Consider the following 27,461-nt stretch of genomic DNA (forward strand, 5'->3'; position numbering starts at 1 on the left):
CGCGGGCGGGGGCGGGGCCGGCGCGGCGGGCGAGGATTGGTCGCGGCGCGGGTCAGTCCCCGCCCGCCGACCCCGCCGCGAGCCGAGGGGGGCGGCCCGGAGCGAAGTGTCCCCGCTCGGCTCGGCCCCCCCCCGACCCCCCGCCCGCCGCCGCCGCCAGCGCGGGGGGCGGCCGCGCCCGGGGCCCCCGGCCCGCCCCGCTCCGGCACGCGGGTCACGCAGGTAACCCCGGCTGCCCCGGGGTCCCTCGCGGCGCGGGGAGGGGGGGGCGCGACCCCGTGGCCTCCCCTCGCCCACACCGGGCAGCCCCTCCGGCGGGTGCGGGGCTGTGAGGGGCGCCCCCGCCGCCCCCTCTGGGAAGGGGTGCGCAGCCCCCCGCCGCCCCTGCCCCCTCCCGCGGCGGGCTCCGGGCCGCCCCCGGGGCTGCCCGCGGAGGGGGGGTCCCCGTTCCCAGCCCCCGGCGGCGCCCCGGGTGCCTTGGCGGCCGCCGGGCCTTGGAGCTGTGTGCCGGGGCTTGGCCGGCTTTTTTTTTTGTGTGTGTGTGTGTGTGTGTGCGCGGCTGAAGGCTCCTGGAGCGTGAACTCCTGCGAGGGAGAGGTTTGGTTTCCCAGCAGCTCAGCTTTCTGGGTTACTTCCTGTCCCATTCTTTAGCACTTATCTTTACTTCCATTCCCTGGAGGAGCTGCCTTGACAGGGCAGCGGTCCTGCCGTTATTATCCCTTCAACTCCTCAGTATCCCGAGAGAGTGTCCTCCTTTTCCAGGAGAGATCCCGATTTTGATGAATAACCCCTTTTCTTCCAAATTTGTGTAGGCTCTTCCTATTTTGCCTAGCTATTGCTTTTGTATTAACCAATTTTGTTCTTCATTTCTCTCTTTTATGTCATTGTGTGGCTCAGTTCTACTTTTTTTTTTTTTAGGTTTAAACTGCCTTAAAGGAGAATTAAAAATAGTGACTCCAAAGAACAAATTAACACAGAGGAGAGAAAACAGCACTCAAAAAACCCCCAGAAAGGTGATGATTCATTTAGATTCTCAGAGTCATCCTAGACACATGGTTTTGGCTGGGATTGGGGCCTCTTGTGTTTTTATGGATTTAGATAGGTAGCATTAGATTTCTTTGTTCTCTTAAAACCTGCTTGCTGTTGACCTTTTAAAGTTGGAAAGCTCTGAAGCCCATTTGAATTACACTTGTAACACTTTATAATTTTCTAAAATTATTCTGTGAATGTTATTTTGATCATGAATTGCTACTTAACGGGGGTTTTGTGTTTCCATCTCAGGATGGAATGTCACTTAAAATTACTTTGCTCTAGGTCATTAAAAGGATCTTTTCTTAAAGTCTTCCCATAAATTTATGGGTTCAACACTGCTTCTGTTTCTGTTTTGATTCTAAAATCTTTATTGGGCTAGGTCATGGTTATTGCATTATGTTTGTTTAGTCATACTTCACTCCTGTGTGGGTCACTTTTTTGTGTGTATGTGTTGTAACGGAGCTGCAAAAATTGAAAATAATTGGATATTGGCTGTTTACAAGTACTTAATTTTTGGACTGAAATTATAGAAGAAGATGATGCTGTTGGATGCTTAAGGGGAAAAATGAAAGAAGTCATCAAAGCCAATCCTGCTGGTAGGAGGGAGGTTCTGTTTCAGGGGGAGAGCTGTTCGTAGGGAGAATTGTGTGTTTTACGTGGTGAGATGAAGAGATGGATCCTAGGAGAGAGAGTGGGGGGGTGAATGATGTCAGTCAGTCTTTTTCTGCATCCTACTGTTAGCGTGCTCCAAATGATGGAGTTTCTGCGCATTCTTTTAACGCAGAGTCTGTCTTGAAGCCATTTTAATCTGTTTCAAATGTAGGTGAGTTTGGTTTTTTTGGCAAAGATGCCCTCCATAGAGGTCCCTCTGGTCCATGTCATGTTTTCAGAGATGTCACTGACTGTACCAAAACGTTGTTCATTGTTGGCAATCAGTTGTTTTTGAGCATTAGCCTGGAGGAGAAAGAGCAGTACTTGTTGCCAACAGCCTTGGTCAAGGCTGGATCACTTTTCCAATACAGATGTCTTTAGATTAAGACAAAAAGTAGTTGCTGTGTGTTGAAGATTAAATAGAAAGTCCTTCTGTAACATAAGTACAACAAATTCTGAGATACGCTTTGGAAATGCAGGGAAGAAATTTTCCATGTTATTTTGATAACCCACAAGTAATAGCAGAACATGTGGACATGCCCAGTATGATTCCAGGAGGGATTTTCCTGCTAATAGGTGAGGCAGATGTGCATCAGTACGAACTTACCAGTGCAGTTATGGCACAGCTGTTTCATCTGAATTTAGTTTATTATAACTCCCTTTTCCCAGCCCACCCAGTGCCTCTCACGTCAGGGCTGTAGCTGCTCCAACAGGACCCCTCTTGGTGCCGACAATTCATGAGATCTTTGGGATTTATTCACAACAGGAGATGTAAGTTTTCATTTGATTTGTGAAGTTCCTTCCTAGTGTGAAATGCCAGTGCAGCAAAGTTTGATTCGGATGCAGAGACTGGAATTGAGTTCATAGGAATCAGGGAATTAACTTCTGGCAGAAATTTGCACATGGTTGAAACAAGGCACAGAGATTACTGATATGCTGAAGTCCTGCTCTTGATCCCTGGAAGAAATGCAGCATGTTGCAAGTATAGCAGCCCTTTAGAGAAAGCTTTAGTCTTCAGGCTATATACTCAGTTTGGGTTTGTTTTTCCTTATTACGAATTCTAAACCCTTAAAGGAAATGTGCTGTCTGAGGGATGGTTTTGTTTCGTTCCAGCAGTGCTTACAGAGTGATATTATCAGTGAAAATCTTGCTTTGTCCAGTAAAGACATCCAATTTTGTCCACTTGGATTTTTTTAGGCTGTTTAAATAGAAATATGTATCAAGTATGCTTCTAGAGATTGTTGAATGACACAAACTCTGTAAGCAGCACTCAGTTTGTTCATCAGTTGTGCTGTGAGAATTAGTGCTGAAGTGACTGCTTTAATGTGGTTTGACCTCGCCATTGGTTCCTGCTTCTGTCATTCCATGCAGTGTTGGTGTTTGGGCTCTCTAATGATAGTAAGTCATGTGAAAATACATAAATCTTAGCAATTAGCACTTGCTACAAATTAATTACTTTTAAGGCTAAGCTTCCATCTGACTTTTGCTGTTTAAAACTTAGTAGCAGCACTGCTGTAAATTGGAGGAGAATTGGTATTTTTTGCTTGGTACATGAGGATCTCCAACCATGCTGCAGAGCACAAGCTCCCTGCAGTTTGTCAGTGCACATCTTGAGGGAGGAGGTTCTGGCTGTGTGAACCTGATGCAGCATTCTCTACTCTAAAAAGCTGTAAGGCCTTGTTTTAGCATCAGCATTGAGGTCCTGCATTTGGAAGGAATTGCAGGATTTTATTCATGGGGCTCTGCTTGTGCTTAGGGTTGCCAATGTTTGGGCGAGGGCACTGAGGATGGCTAATAGTTGATGTTCTTTGTGAAGGTGAAGTTTCCCTCAGGTTTGCAGACCTGAAGTTGCTTGAGCTGGGTGATTTCTCTGATTCTCCATCAGGCCCAAAGTCAGACCTCACAACCTCTCTGTGAGATGGGTAATTGTAGTAAAATGACACCTCTGTGCTTCAGTTTCACCCACCTGCAGAATGTAACAAGACAACAGCTGCTTATTAGTGTGTAACAACACCATCTCTAGCTCTGTGAACACCTGAAATTGGTGGGGCACTTGTAGGTTACCTCTTTTGGTTATTTTAAATTTAGTATGTCCGAGCTACAAGCTGGCCTTACTGGAGCTCTTACAAGAAATGTGTAACTTTTAATGACAGCTTGTGAGGAGTGAAGGCTTGTTTTCTTTGAAGCAGCAGTTCCTCTGTGATGCTCTGGATTCGTGCACTGTTAACTCATTGCTTTCAGACCCAGCAACTCGCATGTGTTGCTTGGTGATTTTCATCTCAGCCACAGGGATACGTCACTTGATGTCTGTCTGGGCTGTAGCATGGAGCATTCAGCAGAAAATATATTCAGGATTATAAGGCTCTGTGCAATTTTGATATTTCACATGTTACTTGCAAACTTCACGACTATGATGTGAGAATGCAAATGACAACACAATTGTTTGCCCTACTCTCTTGTCTGAAGAGCTCCTGGAATAGGAACCTGAGTGACAGCTGAAAATGATGGTTGTGTTTAGTTTGTCAAAAATACATTGACCATTTTTAAAATGCCATTTGAGTGAGAACACATTTAGTTTGTTCAAGTTTTGAAAGGGGTAGGAGAAGTGAGTTGTGAGACTAATGAAGGCTGATGTGATTATTCTTTTTTCACGGGGTTTTCCTTTTTTTCTGTTGTTTATTTGGTTTAAACGTCTCGGAATATTTCAACTACTGACAGCTCGGATCTACACTGATTAGGTCTATGCCAGATACTAAATGTTGTGTGTAATGGTGCACTTTCCTTGTTGTACAGAGTTAGGCTGGCATCAGTAAATTATGGTCTTTATTCTGCTCTTGGATGTATACTCTCAGAGTTTAGGAACCAGGTCTATCTGTCAGGCTATGCGAACTAGAAAAATACTGAGAGTTGAGGTCTTGCTTTTTGTACCAACCTTTAACTTTCTTTAAGTAAGTATATACATATGTTGGAATTAATTTTCCACATGATGTTTGCAGTGACTTTCAAGAAGTGACACATTGATGTGGAAAAGTCTAAGATCTCTTTGACAACATGAGACATTATCAATAGATAATGAGGATGTTTGTCTTATTATTTTTATTACTGCTGCTTCTACTATAATTATTAGTGTTTTAATCAAACTTAGTTAAGTCATTGAGTGAGGGAGCTTTTCTTTCACTAAATATGACTTATTTTTATTAAAGTTGCAGATCTTACTCTTGCCATATGCAGCTAATTTTCCTTTGGGGGGAAAAAGCTTGTTACTTTTTTAGTGGAGCAATCTGTTACCTTGTCTGTAGTCTGTGAAGTCAGTGCAATTCTAATTTGCATCAGCTAATAAAAAATGTGTGGGTTTTAAAGTGAAAATCATGCAAAAATTTAAAAAAAAAGGTGAACGACTGATCATCTATGCAAAAAAACAAGGCTAGAAATGTGATCAAATTAGGTCATGGCAGTGCAGTTTTGTGCAGGGCTGTAAGCATATCTGAAGACCTTGTATGCTTTATCTTGGGAAGCAAAGCTCTTGGAAAATGTGCATAAGAGGGATGAAAAGGGCTTTTTTCATCCTCCTCTTTGAGCTATCATTGCAGAAGCATGATTTTATGTTACATTAAGTGGCAGAAACTTCAACTTAAGCTAAGAGCTGCACAGTTCATGGAACTGTTCTGGTGCAACTCATTTGCGGAAGAAACAAGTCACAGTTGGGTTTGTGTGATCAGCTGTACAATTAAGTATTTAATGGTTTTATTGTTTATTATATTATTGCAGTGCTCAGATGAGATAAGGGGGCCTTTCACTAAAAGTTTGCAGCCAGAGGAAATGAAAGGTCAGATAGAGGTGTACAACGAATTAGGGAAATAACACTGATGAGTACAGGAGAAATGGTCTGGGACTGATCCTGTTAACTGCAGGTGACAGGGAGGATAAGGAGGGTTAGTCTGAAGTAGGAATCTGCACAGGGGTTGTAACTGGTGTTTGGTAAGCCTTGATTCTTAGAGAGTAGTTTTTCTATATGAAGAAAAGGATGAAGATATTTGAGGTGGTGGTTTTCTTGAACTGTGGAGGTGGCTTTACCTGTTCATGAAACGCAGCATGTGTCAGCTTGAGCTGTTGCATGAGGGAGAGGAGACAGGCTGGTGGCTCTCCAAATCCAGCTGAAAGACACAGCTCAGTGTTCTATGGGGTCAGGTTTTATTCTTTACTTATAGAAGCAGAGAAGGGATAGAGATTAAAAAAAATAATAAAACCCTATACAAAAACAACTAGGAAAAAACCCCACAAACAAATATAAAACCCACAAAAGTAGTTTGGGAAGAACTAAATGGATCCTGAATGTGTTTCCTGGCATCTGACTCCCACAGGGAGATGTTGAGCAGTGAGGCAGAAATACCTACTGTAACCTTTGCATCCATTCTTGTTCCATACAGGAGCAGATACACAAATACTTATTAGAGAAGGATGTAGACAATTTCTTCAAGGATTACTCCAGAGAGGAAGCATGCCTCTCATTTCTCTTGTCTTCCATAAAATATTTTCTGTAGCCTTTTCCTCATATGGCAGAAGCAAACTCTCCCCACCCCAGCCTCTGGAGGACTCTTTGATAATGATAGAAAACACACTTTGGGTCTTTTCTGACATAGCTGCATTAAAATGTAGCATTCTCACACAAAGTAAGAGTAAGTAAACCTCTCACTTTTATTCTTTGCAACTAACAAGAAATACCTTTTTTTTTAAGGGGTAGCAGGTTGTTTGACACACATGGGCACAGAAGATTATGAACAGTGAAGACAATGAAGAGTGGGACATTCATCAAAGAGTAACAACCTCTTATAAGGTAATTCAGGACCACATTGAGTTTATCCTGTTGTACTTGCAAAATCAATTAAGTAACTGTTGTTGTCCTCCATTTTCATGGCACTATAAAATCATTCTAACCAGGAATATATAGGTATATTTTTCCCCCTTGTGCTTCCTTTCATTTTTTAACGTGCATGCAGAAAGCCAATATGTAACAACCCAAATGCATGCTGAGTTCTGAATGAGATTGATTACAGTTGCAAAACATTAAATATTAAATGCCAAAGGGCTACTTCCAGTAGTCCTCCTTCTCTTCTCCAAAGATTGATGTCTTAATGGGGCTTTGCAAAAAGGAGTTTCAAATGATCTATGGAGCAGAAGTGAAAATGTTTTCAAAGCTGGTGTGTACCTAGAACTATCCTGAAACCTTTAATGTTATGGTTGAATATTCTTGTCATTTGAATTTCATTGCTTGCCATAGGGGTGAGATGGAAGAGTGGATATTTACAGAAACTGTGCAAGTGATAAAAGGAGCTGCCTGAGTTTGTCTTCTGCTTTGTATGTTTTAGTACTTATGTACTTTAGTACCAGCTAATTTGAATAAGCTCTGCTAGTCACATGCAACATATGGAGCCAATGCCAATTTTTTATAATGCTGCATTACAAATATACCCACCAGCTGAGAAGTGTGAGAGAGAGAGCTCTGCTTTTCCTTAACCAACTGTCTTCACAGAGACTTGCAGGGGAAATACTGCTGGCCCCTCAAATGAGAAATCCCATTTTACTTCATCTCTTTAGTCATCCCTTCTCATTCTGTAGCATTTTGAGCAACTAGTCTGACCTTAATTTTCAGGACCACATGAGAGCTTGCAAGTAGTTGTCCTTTATAATAAAGGACTGTAAAAATGGCATCATAAAGTTTGTTTACAGTAAGTTTTGATCAGGTATTCTCAGTTTGAGAAAAAAAGTTTTCGTATCTTGTTTTTGTAGGTATCCAGAAACAAGGGCTAAAGGGACACAGTCTGAATTACTGTTTTTTAAGGGTTTTGCACAATTCATCATCAGTTAGATTCTACAGTCAGTTTTCACCTGCAAATCCAAAGGAAGATCTGACTCTTGCAGCTGGAATTTTATTAACCATGCTGTTAGTGGTGTGATGCAGAATGAAGTCAAGCTCACTGTCTTATAGGTGAGCATGTTCTGAAGTGCTAATTGGAGTTTAGAAAAGGGCTTAGCAAAAGCTTATTAGAGTCAATTGAAATACTTCCATTGTCATCAGATTAACCAAGTTTGATTTTTGGAATATACTGCAAAAGCTGACCTATTGAGTTAGCAGTTGCTGCTTTGTAAATCCCCTTTCCTCCCAGTCTCGGATAATGAAGTTCACACTATAAAACTAAACAAAGCCAGTTTCTAAGCCATGTATAACATATGGAGCTAAAAAGTCTTCTTTAATAACCCTATGCTGAAATAGTGATTGTTGGCGTACATGGTAAGCTGAAGCATTTATAAATGTCAAAGACAGGCATTTGCTGTGTGTGGTTTCCATATTTGCAGGGTAAGTAGGGTCACTGGAGCACCTGTTAATTATGAGTTTATATCTCTCCAAAAAGCAGATAAATAACTTCTTTACCATGGGCATGATGAGGTTGTAGAAGAGCAAATACACGCTGTGCCTTTGTCTGCAAAGTTGGCAGTGATTGATGCTTTCACTTTTCTCTTGTCTGTGGGTATATCTGAATTGCAGGAAAACAAGTGTCCAGTGGGATATGGGGAGTTGATTGCAATGTCTTTTGAATGACCTGCAGATCACGAGGACCTGGAAATCCTTATGATACCTAAAAGAAGGTTTAGGTGGTGATGTGGGTTAACATCCTAATAAACAAAAAAATTACTGTAAATTTTAAGTTTTGCTTGAAATTAATTTTCATCTTTAAAACTTTTCTTTGTACTTTAATCTTGATTAACTTTGGAGGTGTTTAAATACATTCCTCTTTGTAATCTTCTAGGTCTGTTAATATTCATTGCAACATGTTTGCATATTTTCTGAGGCCCCTATTGCTCAGCATGCCCTACGCTTTTATTCTTTCTTCTGATACTCCTTTCCATTTTAGGACTATAGAATATAATACACAATGCACAGGAATGTGTACTGGGGAAGAATCCCTAAATACCTGTTTATTTTCTTGTCCCCAGGTAGAACTGCAGATGGTACTTTTCAAACAGAGCATGGAGGATATAGTATTTCCTTGTTTCCCAGTGTCTGCCTGTTTCTAGACTCTTTTACAGTGGCTATTTTAGATACCATTTTGGCCCAGCTTTCATATACTCTGTCAAGACAATTCTAAATTGAATTATTCTGATACATGTTCTCATGGTGTTTGACAGTACTATAGTAACTGCATTTAAATGTATTTTCAGGTCTCATATATTGTTATCCTTGTACTTGATTTTTGGAGTGTGGAAGTTGTTTGCAGCCTTTATGTACTAACTAGGAAGTGCTCAAGCCAGAATACAAACAGTAGACTCTAATTTAAAAAAAAAGGGTAAAAAAGGAAAAAAGAAAACTAAAGTTTTCAGTTTGAACATGAGTGTTACTAACATGTGCAGTAGGTCTCAGGATCGTATTGGTAAGATATCTTCACTGAAGCTTAGAAGGGGTACATTTCTAGAAAAATAAAGAGTGTCATAGTTCAGTTACTGTAGCAGTGCAGTGCTGCTTCCTGCAACAGTTTGGATCATCCATTCCATAGTTTGGATAATCCATTTATTTAACTGCTATCTCCAGAGTTAGTGATATTAACCACAGTGTGATTTTGAAGTAAGTGGTGGGTTCCAGAGATTTTTCATTTTGTTTATTGCTCAGTTGCTTTAATGGTGAACTGCTGTTTGATGCTGTCATTTCTGAAGAAAACGTTTACTGTTGATCATGTGCAAGTGTCCTTTTCTTTTACAGTTCAGTGATGTCAGCCATGTACTATGATTTTGCTAATAATAATGAGATCATTTGGGGCTTATTCTTTGTGTAACATCACTTTTCTCAGCATATAGAGAGAAATCTTAGCATCGCATTTCATTAACGCCGACCTTTTTTCCTAGATACCCCATTTCTGATCCCAATCCTAATTTATTCCTGCTTCACACTGATTGAAGGTGACTCGTGTGAGCTCATGAGGCTCCTGTAAAGGCCACACTCAGCTAGGATGTTACACCACCACTGCCGGAGGAACCCTGAGCTACAGGAAGAGTTGCAGATCCAGGCTGCCGTGGCTGCTGGCGATGTTCACACCGTGCGCAAGATGCTGGAGCAGGGATATTCTCCAAATGGTCGGGATGCCAATGGCTGGACCTTGCTTCATTTCTCTGCAGCAAGAGGCAAGGAGAGATGTGTCCGTGTTTTTCTGGAGCATGGAGGTGAGTTGCCCACAGAGAAAAATCTTGATGCTTGTCTGACACCTTTCTATCCCAATTTCCACTGCAGGGCTTTCCAGCACTGATGAAATATCATACTCATACTTCTGGTTATCTTTTGTAATTATTTGTTATTCTTTTGTTCTTAATCTCTGTTTATTTCTGATGCATACTCTGTGAATGACATCATAGATTAGCTTTATATCTTAATAACTTCTTTCCCCCCAGCATTGCCTAGGAATTGTTCAAGGAATGAATAAGCATTATGAAAATAGGGCAGAAGGACTCATTATAAAATGAAATGCACTCAGAGCACTCACTACAGGCTTTTCTTCTCTGTTAGGGGGTATTATTAGAGGAAGGCAGGTCCTTGAATTGAAATCCTAGGGAAGTTTGTTTCAGAATTCTAGCATGAGTTAACCAGTTGCGTTAAAGACTAAGTTTAATATAGGTTTAACAGAATCTGCTAAACTTTATGAAAACAGTCCTCTTTGTGCAAGGACTTTAGTGTCAGCTAATCCAGATGAGTTTACAGCTCTCCTGCATCCAGGCATGATGAAGCTTTATTTCAAGAACTGATTGAGTTTTGTTGATTTAAGTGATACTCATGTGGGTGATGATTATTATCCCTCAGGTGGTACAGTCAGAATTTCTCATTGCTTTATCATCTTCCAAGGCCACCTGAAGTTTTAGAAAGGGATAGTCCTAATCTTTTAATGTGGTACTGGAGAGGAAATCAGTAGATGTTCTCCATGTTCTGATCAGTGCTCTTAAAGAACGGCATCCTCCATCCTAGCACTGTTCTTACCAAATGAATTATGAATTAACATGTTTTCAGTCTCAAGCAAGCTGAAATGATCTTTCTGATGTTTTGTGTATCTGAGGCCATATTGGCCACTTGCGTCTGTCACAGTGTTTGTCAGCTGTATGGATCATCCTGAAAGTGGAGTGGCATTAGCAGGCTGTGGTAGTGGCACAATCAGTGATTTGTTCCTTAAGAGCAGTGGTGAAATACAGCCTGAGCAACTGGACTCTGTGGATATACCTACTACAGACTGTAACTACATAAAAGGGTCAACCCCCATGTCCTTATTGGAAGAGGGGAAAAAAGCTACTAAATTGCACTAATACATAACTTTAAGTTCAACTTTTTAAATGTAGCATTTGCGGATAAGCGCAAATCTTCCGTTTGATAAATCAAAAGTTTAAGGCTTTCAGTCACATACATTGCTTTTAACTTTTTATCTGTAAATTTAAAGATGATAAAAAACCCCAATCCCTTCTGTATTCCTATGTATTTTCATTTTATAGGTTTTCATATTACACAGCTGCTGATGCAGTGGTTTGTTTTTATTTTTGTTGTTACTCTTTCCTATACAAAATACCAGCTGAATGTGATGCCTCATGAAAGCCGCCTGTAATGAAACACCTTTGTCCTGAGACAGCTTGGAGTTGAATCACCGGGATGAGAAAGTTGAGTAACAAATAGTGTGAGGGTTAGTCATCCACAGCAGCTTTCCTGCAGCTGAGCCTCGCTCCTGAAAATTGGCACTGCCTTGTGCCTTGCCTTGTTTTCCCTCAAAACAGAGGCATAAAAATAATGAGTATTTATCACATAATAATGCCACAAATGAGTTATTAAGCAGCGAGTGAGTTGAATCTTACAAGCTGAGTTAATCATGCCACCCTCATTAGGGAGAGGTTTTTGTCTACCTTTCCTCACATGCTCTTTACTTTTCTCTCTCTGGAGTGGATTGTTTTGCTGCTGGTGCTTAATCCCTGTGGAACAAAAAAACCCGATACTGGGGTGAAGGAAAAATTCCTTTTCTGGTGTGAATCTTATGGTAAAATAGAGAGTATTGAACTATATATTGGTAATAAAGTGAGAGGGAGTGTGTGGAGTTCTGGAGGAAAGAGGGAACTGAGATGGGAAGGAAGGGGTGACTGGTGGTGTTTGTGGCTGTGGCTGTTCCAAGGGATGATGGAGCTTAGCAGAGCTGGGAATATTTTCATAGGGAAAATAGGACTGGGAAAACCACAGTGGGCTGTTGCTGAGGGTAGAGTGCTGTGCCTCAGATCTGAGATGCTGGAAGGCTCCCAGCATAGCCTGCTGGTGGGATGGAGGTTGAGTTGGGCTAATAAAGGCTGAGAAGGAATCTGGTCACTGACCTGGAAATAAAAAGTAGATTCTTATGGGAGTCATGACCTGTCCGCCTCCTGCTTTTGCTTTTTCTCTTCCATCATTGCTCACCAGCAAAGAAAAGAGCCAGAGGACAGTGTTGTGCATGCAGATTGGCTGATTTGAGTGGAGGTGGTGGAACAGCAGGAAGCTTTTTATTATCTGCTAAGGAAGGAGACACAGATAGATGGGGAAAATGCAGAAAAACCAGCCCAGACTAAAGGATGAAGCCAGCAGAAATACCAACTAGATACCGAGGGGATAAGTCAGATAACAAATATTATTTAGCAGCTGGTAAAATGCAGAAAGTTCATCATAACCATGGAGAAACTTAGTTTTAATGAGAAATAGTGAATTTAACTTTCTTAGTATATTCATCTCATTTTGTTAAAGTGAAGATTCTATGAAGCCAGCTCTTCCCATCCATAGAAACAATCTAGAGTTACAAAGCAACACCAAAACAGGGAGTGTAGTTTTTAGTAATCTTGGATTTTTGTGTAACAAGCCTTTTTTCCCTTTAGTGTACTTTTAAAATTTTTAATATGACAGATAGAGGCAGACAATCCACACTGGGCAAGAAATATGTTTTATTAATTCACAACCACCACTATTAATGTTGCAACAAACTAAAGTCTTGAAAGTGTGTAGTTAGCTGTACCTTGGTGATACCTTCTTGGTATTAACTGAGCAGTTTCTGGTTACTCATATTAAAATGAAGAAATAATTCACTAAAGCTCCTAGAAATGAAATAGTAAAAGAAAGTAGCCAAGCAGCTGTATCTAAATTTTAGTAAGGTCAAGCAGAATCTGGGAGGATCTAGAGAATGCAAAATGCTCACCCCCACTAAGCTCCTAAAGTGTTTCTGTCTCTGAACAGTAATGCTTTCCTGGACATCTTCTGTATCAATGTTATCTTAGGAAATTCAAAACAGGAGCTACATGTAGCCATGTTTCTAAAACTTGTGGTCAGAATTAAGCCCTAGCTGGGGGAAATAAGCTTGAAGTAATAGAAGTACTCTATGAAGCCAGAAGCATTGCTGAACCATTGCTTTCTTGGCTTCCCATATTCCTGTGATAGAGTGACCTAAGGAAGGTGTCAAGGAAAAAGGAAAACTGTTCCACTGATCTGTAAATGTAAACTCTAAAATATGAGTCTTTTATTTATGAATCTATATATCCTCTAGATTACAGTATTAGAAAAGAGTTTTATTAACAGTAGAGTTTAAATTACTATCTTATGTGCCCAACTTTCACATGAAATAAAATAATCTGAGTATCATCCAATGCTACAAATTTGCCATCTCAAGTGAGCTTGATGGCAATAATTTATACCCTTGATAAGCTGTTTGAGGTTTCTGCCACTGTATTTAAGAACATTAGAAATGACCAAATGCAGTTGTTCGTGTTTCTAGATTTTGCTCTCCCCATATTAATGGGAAGCTTGGAATGAAAGAATTGTTTGACAATCAGGATGGAGATGAGATAAAGAACTGCTGGCAAGTGCTGGCTTAATCCCTTTCTAGCCAAAGCTACCAGGTAGTTTTTACCCCCTCTGCAAATTCTAAAAGGTGATCTGAGAGTCATTCCCAGTTAATTTTTACCTTGCTCATGTTCCAGGGGAAGAGAGTTACTTTACAACATGATACCAATACTGAAAATTTTAGAAAAACCAGACAAAACCCCCAGAGCAGCACGAGTTCTTCAGGCACCATCAACTTCGGGGTGTTACTTTTACTAAGACAGGGATGGAAATTTGTAAGCAACTTCATGCAGGTCCAGCCTCTGCTGAAAGCCCTTGTGAAGTTCGGACATTTTCCAGGAGGTGGCAGCAGGATATTGATGGAATAGTAACAGACGTTTCGATCCTGTTAAAATTGTTTCCCTAATCCAGAGGCAGGCTGTTGGCTCACTAGAAGTCCATAATCTTAATGGGAATTACAGTATATTTTCACAAGGTTTTTCTAGCGGGTTTGTTATGGAAAGGTTGGTTGTTTGTGTTGCTTGGTTTCCCAACTGTGTGGCTTTTTTTCCTATCCTTCTTAAGACACTTCTCTTACATGACTTAGTAATTTTTGGGTTCTCTTTAATGGTCAAAAGCAATGAAATTTTGGGGGTAAGGAAGGTGTGTAAAGGTACTTAAAACTATAGGTAAAATGCATCCTTATGTTACAAGGAAATTGTTGGGTTTGGATTACAACAACCAGTATAAAAGTGCATATAGGTGCACATATAAAAGTTGGGCATGTCTGTTTGAATTTGGAAATGGCATTGATTAAGGCTTATGGCAGTGACCTGCACCTCATGTGGGGATGGAAATTATGCCTTGCATGCCTAATGCAGTGTGGGAGAGAGAAGGTACAACTCAGACATTATTTCTTTTAAAAATCTTTTTTTGGTGGAAAACAGCTCTGACTGCTGCTGTCTCCCTTCCATCATGTCCATCTTCCTCCCCAGTTCTGCCCCTCAGAATGTATCATCCTTCTGTATCTCAATTCTCATGCCTGTGCTACCCACTTTATTTATCACCACTCAGAAATCAATGTAGAATAGTCTGAGCAATGTGAAGAAAGAGACCTTGGAAGCAGCATCACTTTGAAATATTATCTTTGTGTGAGTTGTGCTGATTCTTTGCTGTATTTTGGACATGATCACAGTGCAGGTTAGGAACCACACATTCAGTCACTGGCTGCATTTTCCTGCTGAGCTGTAGGTATGCCATTCCTTTACCTCAGGTTAGTGTGACTTTACAGAGCACTGAAACTTCTGCTTGTCACCGAAGACAAGGAAAGGTGTCCCTAGCAAGGAACTAAACTTACCTTAATCTACCCCTTATTTCTATGTTTATTCCTATTCTGTGCACTAGAGGCAGTTCTCCCATCTTATTCCTCTGTGTAGTCAGGCTGCATTCATTTGTCTGCTGGATTTTTTTTGTTAGTTTGTTTTCTTTCTCTCCATCTTCTCTTTACATTTAAAAATATCCTTAAAGTTGCTGGATCATCTTTGCAGCTGCATTCTCTACTCCTTCTTTCTAGTTTTTTCATTTTGGTATGATGTCTGTCTTGGTTTTATCTGGGTATTATCAAAGTGGGTTGGGAAGCTTATTCCTGTTTTGTCTTAGCACCTTTGTGTGTTCAGGTGTGTTCAGACTAGGGTAGCCTGCAATTAATATTGTATGTTGAACTTAACTTATAGCAGGTCTTTGGTATCTTGTGCAGATGATATCTATCTTAGGTTGGGAAAGTGTTCAGACTTCCACTCTGTAGTTTGTACCTTTTAGTGTCCAACAGCAGCACCTGTGGATGGTGAAAGGAGAAACTCCACAGCCTGGCTTGTTCTCTAGCTGAGAAATGGCACCTTGCCTTGGGTAATTAGTCACTTGCTAAACAAGTTTGGGTGTCCTGAGGAAATTAGGTAAATTGATTGGATTATTTTAATTTTTAAATTAATTAACCAGTCTGAGTGTTCATGCTGTGTGAAGGGGAAATAAATCTGTAGTTACCTGTGCTCTGTACTAACAGTCTATCTGAGTCCTTTCAGAAGTGGGTTTTTACATTCTTAAATTTTTGTGAAACTATAAATTCAGAACAGATTCTAAACTGATTCATCATCTATGAAAAGAGACTTTATCAAAATAATCTAAAATAACATACATCCTACATGCTTTGGAAATCCTGCAGACCACAGAGAAACATTTTACCTAATACAGCATTACACCCTAAAAACAATACAATGCTGCCAGACCACAAAACATCCGCAGTTTGGGACAGCAGATGTTTCTACACATGCTTCTTTTTAAGACCAAGAAGCGACACAAGGGAAAATAAAAAGTTGAACATTGAGAAAGAAATGTAATATTGTAGAGCTGGAGGAAAACTGGATGGACAGAGAGATTTGAGTAATTAGTAATTAATTCCTAAGAGTGCTAGGAAGATGTGGAAAAGTATTTGTCAAATGGAAACATATGTATGTGAAAGAAATTTTTTTCTTTGTATTCATTCTTAAGTACAATTTTAACTTTGTCTTAAAAATAGCATGTTCATGAAAGCAAGAATTAGTTTGAAGTAGAAAAAATCCTGTCGTGCTATGCCTAGAAAGACTAGCAATTACTGTTTGGGGGTTTTTTGGGTTTTTTTTGGTTTGGTTTTTTTTTAAATTTTTTTTACCTCTTTTTTCAGCACCGGATTACCATAACGCCTTCTAATTATTTTTGAATTTTATTTTAACTTCAGCTGATCCCACAGTTAAGGACTTAATTGGAGGCTTCACTGCTCTGCATTACGCAGCCATGCATGGCCGGGCGAGGATTGCACGCCTGATGTTGGAATCTGACTACAGAAGTGACATTATTAATGCCAAGAGCAATGATGGCTGGACTCCCCTGCACGTCGCCGCTCACTACGGCAGAGATTCGTTTGTCAGGCTCCTCCTGGAGTTCAAGGCTGAGGTTGATCCGCTCAGTGATAAAGGTACTACACCACTCCAGCTGGCCATTATCCGGGAGAGGTCAAGCTGTGTGAAAATCCTCCTGGACCACAATGCCAACATCGACATTCAGAATGGTTTCCTGTTACGATACGCTGTGATCAAAAGCAATCACTCGTACTGCCGAATGTTCCTCCAGAGAGGGGCCGATACAAACTTGGGGCGCTTGGAAGATGGACAGACACCCTTACACTTGTCTGCTCTTAGAGATGATGTGCTTTGTGCACAAATGTTGTATAATTACGGAGCAGACACTAACACAAGGAACTATGAAGGACAGACCCCACTGGCTGTTTCAATAAGTATTTCTGGAAGTAGCCGACCCTGTCTGGATTTCTTACAAGAAGTGACAAGTATGTATGTAAGAGAAGTTAATCACAGGACACAATGTCCTCTAAAAGCCTTCTTTGAATTTAGCCCCAGGAAAAAAAAAATGCTTCCTCTCTGCCCCTTGATGCTATTTAAATGCACTAGAAAAGTCCTGGGAAGGTGAAGGGATTGTGATACTGGGAATCTCTTACTGGCAAAGGTGCTAATGTTACGTGTACTTCATTTAAATTAGTTTTGTTTAAATATCTACAGGAAGCATTCATTTTAAAAGAGTGGACTGTAAAATCTCATTTTTTTACTGGCCTTAGCACGTATGATTTTTGGGTTTGGTTTTGTTGTTTGTTTAGGGGTTTTTTTTGTCTTTTGTTTTGCTTTTTTATTGCCATGCAAATCCTCGGCAGTTGATGGCTTTTTCATCTGCGCTACAACTAGGGCAGAAAAGAGCTTTGGCTGCTTTGTGTTCTCCCACATTCTCTCCTTCCCTCCCCTAAACCAGACAACAAAATTCTACAGTTCATTCCGGCAACTTGAAGGGGTTTCATGTGCTGTGTAGCTTTGATTTGATTTTGTTGATGTCTTTGAAATACGAGAGATTTTAACTCATCGTGACTTCTGATATTTAGAAGTTCTGGGCTCCTAATATCCGGATAACTTTTGATTACCAGTTTTTGGTGTACTAGATCTACTGAAAGTTTTCCTCTCAACATGGAATGCTGTACTAATGTTTCGTAATCATGGTATTGCCTAAAGCATTTAGGAATTGCTGATTAGCATTCAGTAGAGTTTGTGAATTCAAACATGTTAAGATGGCCTGATAAATTATCATCCAACTAGAAGGATCTTTGCACTACAGAGGATGGGGTATTTCATATATCCTTTTTTGTCCCCTACAGCTCCTTTTATTTTTTTGAATGTGGTTATTTTTTAATGAGAATTAGACAACCAATATAATCTGTAAAGAAACTGAAAGTCAGTGTGGGCTGGAAGTGAATCAGATGAGATCTGTTGTCAGTAGCTGACACAAATAAGCATTTGGAATTTCCTGTCTTTTTCTACATGATTTGTGTTGTTGTTTTTCCTCATATCTGAAATTGAAAGAGAATTTCTGGAAAGGTGGAAGTTGATAATAAGAAATACAAGCAATTTTGGTTTAATTTGCCTGCCCCTTCTCATTCAAACACATTTCTTTCTGGTTTCCTTTTTGGAAGCCTCTCACTATATAGTTGCAGTGTCAGGGATTTTAGGAGATGATATAGTATCCAGACTTGCAGTTTTTCAGTCTTAGGGTGTATCATGAAAGCTTAGGCTGCCTCTGTGTTTCCTCAGTGTCTAAAGACCAATGGAAACGGGTACTGTAACTTTTAGTTTGCAGATTCCATACCTTCAGGGTTTAATGTTAAGTGAGAAGTACGTTCTGCTACAAAAAAAAAGTATCTTTAATTTGTGGCCAATGTAGCAGTGTTGGAACTATCCCAGTTTTGTGCTGTTTGAGGGACAACTGGGAAAGCAGTGCTGACAAAAACATTTCAGTGCTGTGCTTCTGAGCAAAATAATTATCAATATATGTTTACAAACCCCAGTAAACAAACTCTGCTGCCCTTTTTGTAAGTATCCAAACGCTGTCTTCCCTGCTTTCATGAATAATTAATAAGATGCCGTATGAGAGATGAGATGGATAAAGAGCAAGCTGGCATTTTGGTAGTGGAGTTCCCAGTTAAGTCTGACTGTACAGGGAATTGTTGAGATGTCATACTTGTTTATGAATCTAGTGCAATTTGTATTTTCTAGAAAAAATATTTACAAAATTTTTAGACAATTCTTCCTGAAACTCTTCTGTGGTTTGCAACAGTTCCTTGTTTGTGGGGCTTAACAGGAATTTCTAGTTTGTTTATTTGAACCTTATACTAAGCGCTTTATGCAGAAATCCATAGCTGTAAGTTTTATATGTACATCTGAATTTTGAAGAGTGTATTTGATAGTAAAAGAGAAATTAGTTTTTATTTTTCAATAGATTATCATTTTTAAGCCTAAAGATTAATAGATATACGTTACGAAAGTTATCAAACTGATCTGTGTCTTGAAGTGAAAGCAGTTGCATGCTGCATATAAATGGGATACTATTTAGTAGTCTACATATAAGATGTGAGTAGCTTTTTTTTTTTTTTATAATTGGAAAACATATTTGTACAGTTTCAGTTTCTCAGAAAACATCATATGTGAATTTCTTTTTGTTTTGGTAGGTATTGTAATCGGTAATAATGGCAGCCTTTAGCCCAGGTCCCCGGTTGGGAATAACAGGCAAGAAACCAAGCTCTCAGAAATACTCAGTATTGGCCCTGAGAGTCTGCAAGAAGATATTGGATTTTGGGGTTTGACCCTGAAGGTCTGATATTCTTCCTGGTTACAGGTAGAGATTCCTTTGCTCCTAGAATAATTCCAAGAGGAAGTTATTCTGTAGTTGTGTTTCAATATTTAAGCACAAAGCTGGAAGTTAGGAACCACAGAGTTTTTGACCATGAGTCTGCTGTTGACTTGGTGTTCAGACTTGAGTGTTTTTCTTTTTCCCCTCTCTCTTTTTTTACAATACAAAAATAAGCAAAGTCTCCCTGGGGGAAAAAAAATACTGAAGATGAAAACTGCTCAATGATTTTATTAATCACCTTCCTTTTCCTTATCTGTATTACACTTTCCTATTCCAAAAAACATTTATTGGCAGCCACCATAGTACCTGAGATCATTTGATAAAGAGTTGGTTTGAAGCAGTGTAAATGCTTCAGTTTTCACGTGGTCTGAACCTGTCTCTTCGGGAGTGTTAATGTGTAAAGCTTGAATGCACTAATGCAAATTAAAATAGAGATGCATGTATATGATATATATGAAGACAGAGGTACATAAAGACTTTTATTGGTAGAGTATATATTTATAAAATTAGTGTGCAATCACAGCCCTGGATGAAATTATGTATTTTGAAGTTAAATGGGATTTGAGAATATTGAAACTTATAAAACAAATGCGAGAGGTAGAAAAAAATGCAAGTGTTAGAAAAATACATAAGGGCTTAAATAAACTTTTAAGATACTAGAAGTTCAATTATTATCTTTAAAGAAGGGAATTTTAAGGAAACTTCCCCCTCCCCATAGCCCTCCTTGAATTGAATCTGTGTTCAGCTCAGGAGCAGGAGGGACTGTGAGGGGCTGGGTGAGCTGCTGGTCTGTGTCAAGGCAAAGAGCTCAGGAAATGATTTGGCCAGAATGGTGTGATGTGCCTGGTGTGGCAACAGGTATAAAAGAATTCAGTTCAGATCTGGAACAACATCTAAAGGTCACCCAGTGAATTTAACTACAAATGTTTCAACTGCGTTCCTTTTTTGAATTTTTCAAAGGGCAGATCTTTGGCTTTGACTAGAGATTGTAATTTTGTGTTTAAATTTATATAGCACTGTAAAAGTGCAGAAAAAGTGAGACAGAAGTCCTGTTAAAGAAATCCTTATACATCCTTTGTCTCTATCCCTTGGCTAAATCAAGACAACTTTTCACTAGATTTTTTTTTTTTTTAAACTGGAAGAACATTTTAAAAAGTGTCTCTCTGCATAGTTTTAGCTTTTATGAATACAGAAGTGTCATAGTGAATTAAGTAGATTTCTACATATTTTATTACGTGGATAATTACAGAGGAAATGGTATTTTCATGTTTGCAATAACATAGAAGATCTTTACTGGAATCACAGGCTTTACTTGTTTCCTTGGGTGCTGCTGGAAATCTTGCAGTGATGATTGAGGTCTGCTTTGTCACTCAGTTACACAGGGAACTAGGATAAGGGGATTATTTTATAATTTTCTACTCTACAGTTGACTGTTTATATTAAGTAGTTGAATCATATTGTGCAGCTGTATACAGTTATTTACTTTGAAAGAATTTTTTAAGAGGCCTTTAAAAAAAAGTTTATATGTGGTATTTAAGGTATAGCCATGCTCCACACCCATTTGTACACCTATGCTGTACTCTGCAAAAATAATTTTAAAATAGAATAACAATGCATCCTAAGCCTGTCTTGATGTTCAGAGCACTTTACTTACTGTCTCCTAAAAATAGATAAACATTATGGTGTTGAAATTCTTAGCTGAATTTCCATAGCAATTTCAATGAGACTGAATTTACAGAGATGTTACAAAATTTTTTTTAAAAATACCTTTGCAAGCATATTCGAATCTTAATTTTATTGCTAAATACACCTGTTAAATATAACACTGAGCCTTACTGACATTCTGCTTTTTCATATATGAATTTTCAGTCCAAAATAGGCATCTCCTTGGTACATAATTTCTGTGCCAGGTAGGCTGAAATTTCATAGGCGTCTAAAACTCATTGTGGGGGTTTATTTTTCAGAGACCAGTGAAAACGTATGTCAGGCTCAGACATTCTAGCAGAGGCATACTGAAAACAAAATTAAATTAGACCTTTTAAAATAACTTGTATGATATCCGGTTTAAAAGAATCAAACCTCTCAGTGTCCTGTCGAGCTGGATTCGGGTTGGAGGAGTTTGTTCACGCTCTCAGTGAACACTCTGTAATTCTACATTCAGCCCTGCATGTCTGATATTAATATTTTAGATCTATAGATTTTTGATATTAGCTTTTTCTGACATTTTGAATGCTGGAAAATCAGATACCCTCTCCAATTATTCTGCTGTTGTTTTTCACAGAGTACAACCCAGTGCATTTTGTAAACTTTAGACCTGTTGCAATGAGCAGCCGAATTCCCGTTCGGCTCAGCCTCAGTCATTTCCTAGGTGATCCCAACCTTTCCCTAGGATCCTGTTTTTGTGCATCCTCCCCAGTGTGTTTCTTGCCTGGTGGGTGTGAGTTTCCAGCTGATAAATTCAATTATCTTTTTCTTCTCCCCCCACCCCCTGCACCCCGCCCAAAAAAGCCCACAAATTCAGAACTCAGTTTAATTGCTGGCAGTAGCTGCATTCCTTCACTGCTGTGAAATAAGGGATGGATTTAAGGGTTTGCTGCAGAAAGAAAAACTTTTCCTGATATTCTGGAGGAGCTGAGCTGTTGCCAGCATACATCAGCATGGTTTCAACATATTTTGTAAAATGTTTCAAAAGATTTTTAATTTTAAGTTCCCTTTGTAGCTAAAAAGAAATTACCAAATGGTTTCTTGCTACTGTTTTCAGCCTTTCAGAAGTCCCAGGAGGGGCAGAGGCTCAGTTTGAGAAATACCACTCCAAGGGTTTTTAGAGAGATGCATTAATATTGTAGAGAAAACTGTGGGCGGCTTCTGAAATATGTCACTGATGTTATTTTTCATTTTGTGATTTCTTCAGAAACAGCCTATCCACTTCAAACCAATGACACTAATTGTTTGCTTTAAAAGTACTTTTCTTTTAGTAGTTAGAACAATGCATCAGAGGGGATCTTCTTGCAGCCTACAATGTATTAATTTCAGCTATTCCTAAGTTTTCTCTTGGGTAACAGAAAGGTCAATTCATGATTTTTATATTGGTTTTTTACATGTATTTTTTTGCTCTGCATCTTCAGTGGAGGAAATGGGTAGGGATTCCCCTTTTCCAGCTTTACAGTACTGGATGAAAGTCCCCAACAAACAGTGTTGTCAGAGGCATCACGAATATGCCTTAATGATCCTTAAATACAGACTTACTAGGTGAGTTAGTGTTTTATTTCTTGGGGAGCATTGTCTGCAGAGGGAAAGCACAGGTATAAACACAGAGCAGTTGCAACAGTGACAGAGTTCTTTGGACAGGTAGCAAATCCTTAATCGAAGTTTTGTCTGTCTCTGGGATAGAACAACAAACTCTCAGATCTTGTATCAAAAAACTCTTGAAAACTGCAAAATGGAAAGGGATGGAGTTCCGAATGAAAATTCGGATTAATTGTAATAATTTCTTGCTGTTAAAATACGCTTTTTTTCCTTTGCTTTACCAGCAAAGGCTGTTCTCTTAATAATAATTTAAGGGCTCATTTCATTCTTTAAGTAAAATAATTACTAATTATTTAAGTGGGGAAAGCTCAGAAACTTACTTCGTTAGCAGCTGAAGAACGGATTTAGGAAAATGCTTTAATTTTGTACATACTGAAGTCTGCTTCATCTAGATTTAAAAAGAAATCAAAAAGCAATTCCTCACAATTCTTTAAGCCCATGCTTTACGTTTCTTCTGTTTGGAAGAAGCTTTTCTGTCAGGTTTGGGACACTATGCACAAGAATTGCATTGGTGGGGATTTCTGCTTTCCCTTGCAGCACAGAGCACAAGCTCTGGAAGGCAAAAGATGAACTCTACATCTTTTTCCTGTAATTAATACTTCTAATTTATATGATTACTGCTATAAAGCAAAATAAATTGACTGCAGTATGTAATGATTTGGTGAACACATGAGCAAATCCAGAATAACAGCAACAAGGTGGCCCTTTGAGGTGGATCAGGGATGTGTTGGATGTTTTTAAGGTGATCAGTAGTTTTATGTCGCTGTTTTATATGATAGTGGTAATTAGGCCAATCATATCTTTCATGTTTGTGGGGATTTTTGTTCCTTTCTCTTTTAATTATCTTCCTTTCCAGCTTATTTGCCTAAATAACTTCCCAAACTTGTGATGCAGGATATAACCAAAGTTGCTACTTCCTAATCGTTTTTAAAGAGAACTTAATTCATCATTTAACTTGTCTTACTTTGCCAAGTTACTAATAACATTTTTCATTTGCCAAACTAAGGTTCACTGACATCGGTCCGTAATCCTTTATTTTTTTTCTTTTTCATTCAGATGCAACCAAGAATGAGTAAGTGTTCCAGACACCGTTTCTAATAAATCACAAATGCATTAATAACCTTGGAATTTGCAAGGCATGACCTAAGACACCAGCAGCCACTAGATGTAGCAACTGGTGCTTAACACTGGAAATGTCCATTGTTAACACATTCCCAGGAAATATTTTTTAGGCTTATCAGGGGAAAATGTCATACATTTGATAATCGGTCTTTTTGAATTAACTGATGACCAATTTCTTCTGGGTATTTTACGTTGTCTGTTCCTTTATGTTCTCAAAAACCACGTAGGATGTTAATTAAAAGGCATTTATTTCTGAAACCAGAAATCAGTGTCTCATAGCTGATTTATTGTGTACTCTACTACAGAAAATACACATAGACCTCTAGTCCTTTATAATTTCTAATGCTGCTGTTTGCAGTGAACTTTTGAAGCAGTGCATCCTTTCTGAACCCTGTTTTAAAGCATCAGAACTATTTTTTTATCACCATTAAGATTGTTTCATTTCTTACCAAAAATAACTTTCAGTCCCTGAAGTTTGAACGCTCAGCTGTTGTCCAAGTTGCCTAAATTCTTTCCTTCAGGTAGGAAAAAAAAGTTGCCAAGAAGAAACCACTGGTGGACAAAGTAACTATTGGTCTATATTTTAAATCATGGATGAAGGATATAACTAAAAATAAATTGACATTTAGGTGGTGATAAGTATAATAAAAGTATTTTCAACATACATGAAGGAAACTCAAATTTTCATGTTTTTTTAATTTCAAACCTAATTTCTTTAAAAGCAGACTGAGACTATTTTCATGCATTACTTCTGCTGGCTTGCCCTGGATAATTTTAGTGCTTAAGATAAATCCCAGTGTCTAAAAATCCCTACCTGTCTGTCAGCCCATTTCTATAGATACCAACAGAAGCACCTACATTGTTCATGGTGCTGAGTATTTTGAATTTGACAGTCATTAAGTCCCATAACCAAGTCTTGGCTTGGAGGGAAAAAAAAAGAAAAAGAGGCTTACACAGTTAAGTCGATGATCAAAATATTGATTAGCACAGCTTTGATGTGTTACTGGAATAACTCCAAAAAAGCTGTAGCAGAATGAGGAAAAAGCACAAAGGCAGGCAGTTTGTTCAGAGGTTTGGAGTGATTCCCATGTTGGGGCTTATTAACTGGAGTTTTCAGCTTTGGGAAGAGGTACCAAGCATGAGTGGAGGATGGAGGTTTATATAAAGGTATGTAAAATCATGACTGGCATGGGAACAATTATTCATTCTTTTCCTTGTAACTCAAAGAATGGCAGGCATGCAACAAAGCCATCAGGAAGCAGATCTAAAATAAATAAAATTACTTTGTAGTTTTCCAGCCAACGCCTAATTATATTGTGAAATTTGTTGCCACAGGATGTTTTGGATGCTGAAAGTATGAATGGGTTCAAAAAACACTAGACAGATTTACAAAGGGCAAGCTATTCACAGCTATTAAAGACATAGATCTGTGTGCAATCTCTGGGCTAGGAAGGCCCAAAGGCACCAGTGCTGAAAGCTAGAAGGGTTTATTGGGGCAGGATTTCTCAATGTCTGTTGTTCTGCTCTTTTTCTCTTTCTTTTTTCCTTGGGATCCATTGCTGGGTGCATTCAGATACAAGACTTGATTAAATTTTCTGAGATTATTTTGGATAGAGGGACCAAAACCCAACTGTTTCTCAAGGTGTTTGATTTTGAGTAGTTTCCTGGTAAGAATGAGTTTGAAAGAAAATTGATTATTTTGGAAAATCCTTGCCAGGAATGCTGAAGTTTTTGTGATGTCAGTAAAGCTTTTCCTCTGTGGACAGTGGTTAACTCACATTTTCATCCCTTTCTGTTTGACAAGGGTTTGGCTGCATCCAAAGCCTGAAGGCTTTATGTTTTCATTAGAAGGGAAAGGAAACCCCAATCTTTAACTCCGCCATGTGATCCTGGAATAACTTTTATAAATCCTCACTCTCTGAGGAAACTTCCTAGTCCTGTTACAGCTGAACTTAGAAGTTTTTGTCTCATTGTTTGAAAGAAAAGCAAGACTGAGGGTATTTTTCCCCAAGGATAGAAAAAAATCTACAAAAAGTTAAATGGAGTTCTGCTGTTCTGTAGTGTGTAAGCATATGTTGCCACCTGGTGGGAATCCTCACATGGATGATATCACGTTACACTGGCATCAGTAAAATTCTGTGCATGTAAAAATGTTTTTAGGATTCATCCCATGATTTCATTGGGTCCATTAAAAAGGTCTTAACTGGCATACTTTTTCTCTTGTAATTTTTCCCTTCCCTCTCCCTCTTAGGAAACAGCAAACCCCTGTCATTTTGCTAAGTAACTGATGTCTTAAAGTATGTTTAAAATGTGGTCATTTTATTTTTATGTGTTCCTTTTGTCTTTTCAGGACAGCCCAGAAACTTGCAAGATCTATGCCGAATTAAAATCCGTCAGTGTATAGGCCTTCAAAACCTCAAACTACTTGATGAACTACCCATTGCCAAGGTCATGAAAGACTACTTAAAACACAAATTTGATGATATCTGATATCCATGAAGAAAGGAACTCTGAGCAAGTTTAGTTCTATTCCAGATACTGAAGAGGCTTGTTGCCTTGCACAAAGTATATCCTATGCAAATTCTGATTTTTCTGTGAAGTCAGAAGGCAGGTATACACTTCCTTGGGTTTTTTATACCACAGCTAGAAGGTCTTAATTTTTGGTTTCTTGGTCCAAGTTTACAAGGTCCAAGCTTTCTATACAATATTGCATTTTAAAAATTGCTGTTGGTTTTCTGTTTGTTTTCACATTACGTGTGCAGACTTGCCGTGGAGATGGAAGGCAGCCCCTCGAGGGAAGTGGTTGGTTTGAGTTGGCATGCTGAGCAATGATGCAAGAACATAAAAGTTTGGAAATCAAGGCACCTGTCCTGCAAAAGGATACAGATAGACTACAGAGCCCTGTTGGCTGGGACCCCTGTCTCTGCCACATGTTTGTTTTTGCAGGACAGAGGGAAGAGTGGATAATCAACATGTCCTTGGGTACTGTATGAATATAATTTGGAAATTGAGGAAAAAAATGCAGTTACCCTGTTCAATTTGAGGGTCTATACATTGGCTTTTTTTTTTTTTTTTTTTTTTGGTATTTTTCTTTTCCTAATTACTGTAGTTGGGATGCCCAGAGAATTCAGGCCCTCTTTCCCAACATTCCCTGTTGAATGGGTGGCTGTTTATAAGTCTATTTTTACCAGCAACAGTACACTACCGAGAGGCATAGCCTCTGTATTTTTTACAGTAACTTAAGAGGAAACAAATTTAGATTTTTTGAAGCCAATGTATTCTGTTGCTCATACAGTGCCTCCTGTGCAATAATCTCTCTGATGTATTTTCCCTTTATGTGTGATTCCCCCACTATTCCTCATTTAGTCTCAGTGCATTATTTGTGAGAGCAGGAGCTGCTGCCTCACTGTAGTGTTGATGTGACATTACAGAAATGATGCTGCAGTTGCTGTTCATTATTACTCCCTGAATTTCATGAATGTATAACCTGCTTTATTTCACTTTCAGCTGAGATTTTATCTATGGGTTCTCAGCCAAATTGTGTCCACTAAAAAAAAAAGAAAAGAAATTGGCCAAACCCTTTTGTTTAAAAGCAGTGGTGGTGGGGGGAGTTGTTTTGATTGTTCTGAAATTCAGTTTGTTTCAGGTTAGAGAGCAGGAAGGGCACACAAGTTATTAACTAAGAAGAAAAGCCCCAATTACATTGAAAGTTTAAATTTTGCAGTTAATC

At 39.0% G+C, this 27,461-nt stretch overlaps 1 protein-coding gene across 1 annotated transcript; it reads left to right on the plus strand.

The window, feature by feature from the left end:
• The first annotated feature begins 930 nt into the window (after nucleotides 1-930).
• Nucleotides 931-26,775, plus strand: ASB7 (ankyrin repeat and SOCS box containing 7). The gene is made up of 5 exons (XM_082290486.1): nucleotides 931-1,013; nucleotides 6,419-6,517; nucleotides 9,634-9,894; nucleotides 16,299-16,904; nucleotides 26,082-26,775. Exons 3-5 carry the CDS (start codon nucleotides 9,684-9,686, stop codon nucleotides 26,219-26,221), a joined length of 957 nt encoding a protein of 318 aa, XP_082146612.1. The 5' UTR covers nucleotides 931-1,013; nucleotides 6,419-6,517; nucleotides 9,634-9,683; the 3' UTR covers nucleotides 26,222-26,775.
• Nucleotides 26,776-27,461: the final 686 nt, after the last annotated feature.

This window comes from Coloeus monedula, assembly GCF_965178545.1.
Source record: "Coloeus monedula genome assembly, chromosome: 14".
NCBI classification, from domain to species: Eukaryota; Metazoa; Chordata; class Aves; order Passeriformes; family Corvidae; genus Coloeus; species Coloeus monedula.

Bases quoted from the DNA above. Each gene is read 5' to 3' on its own strand.
- ASB7 (XM_082290486.1), top strand. From the start codon at position 9,684: ATGTTACACCACCACTGCCGGAGGAACCCTGAGCTACAGGAAGAGTTG. The intron at 9,895-16,298 runs GTGAGTTGCCCA...TTTTAACTTCAG, and splicing joins TGTTTTTCTGGAGCATGGAG to CTGATCCCACAGTTAAGGAC. The intron at 16,905-26,081 runs GTATGTATGTAA...TTGTCTTTTCAG, and splicing joins TTTCTTACAAGAAGTGACAA to GACAGCCCAGAAACTTGCAA.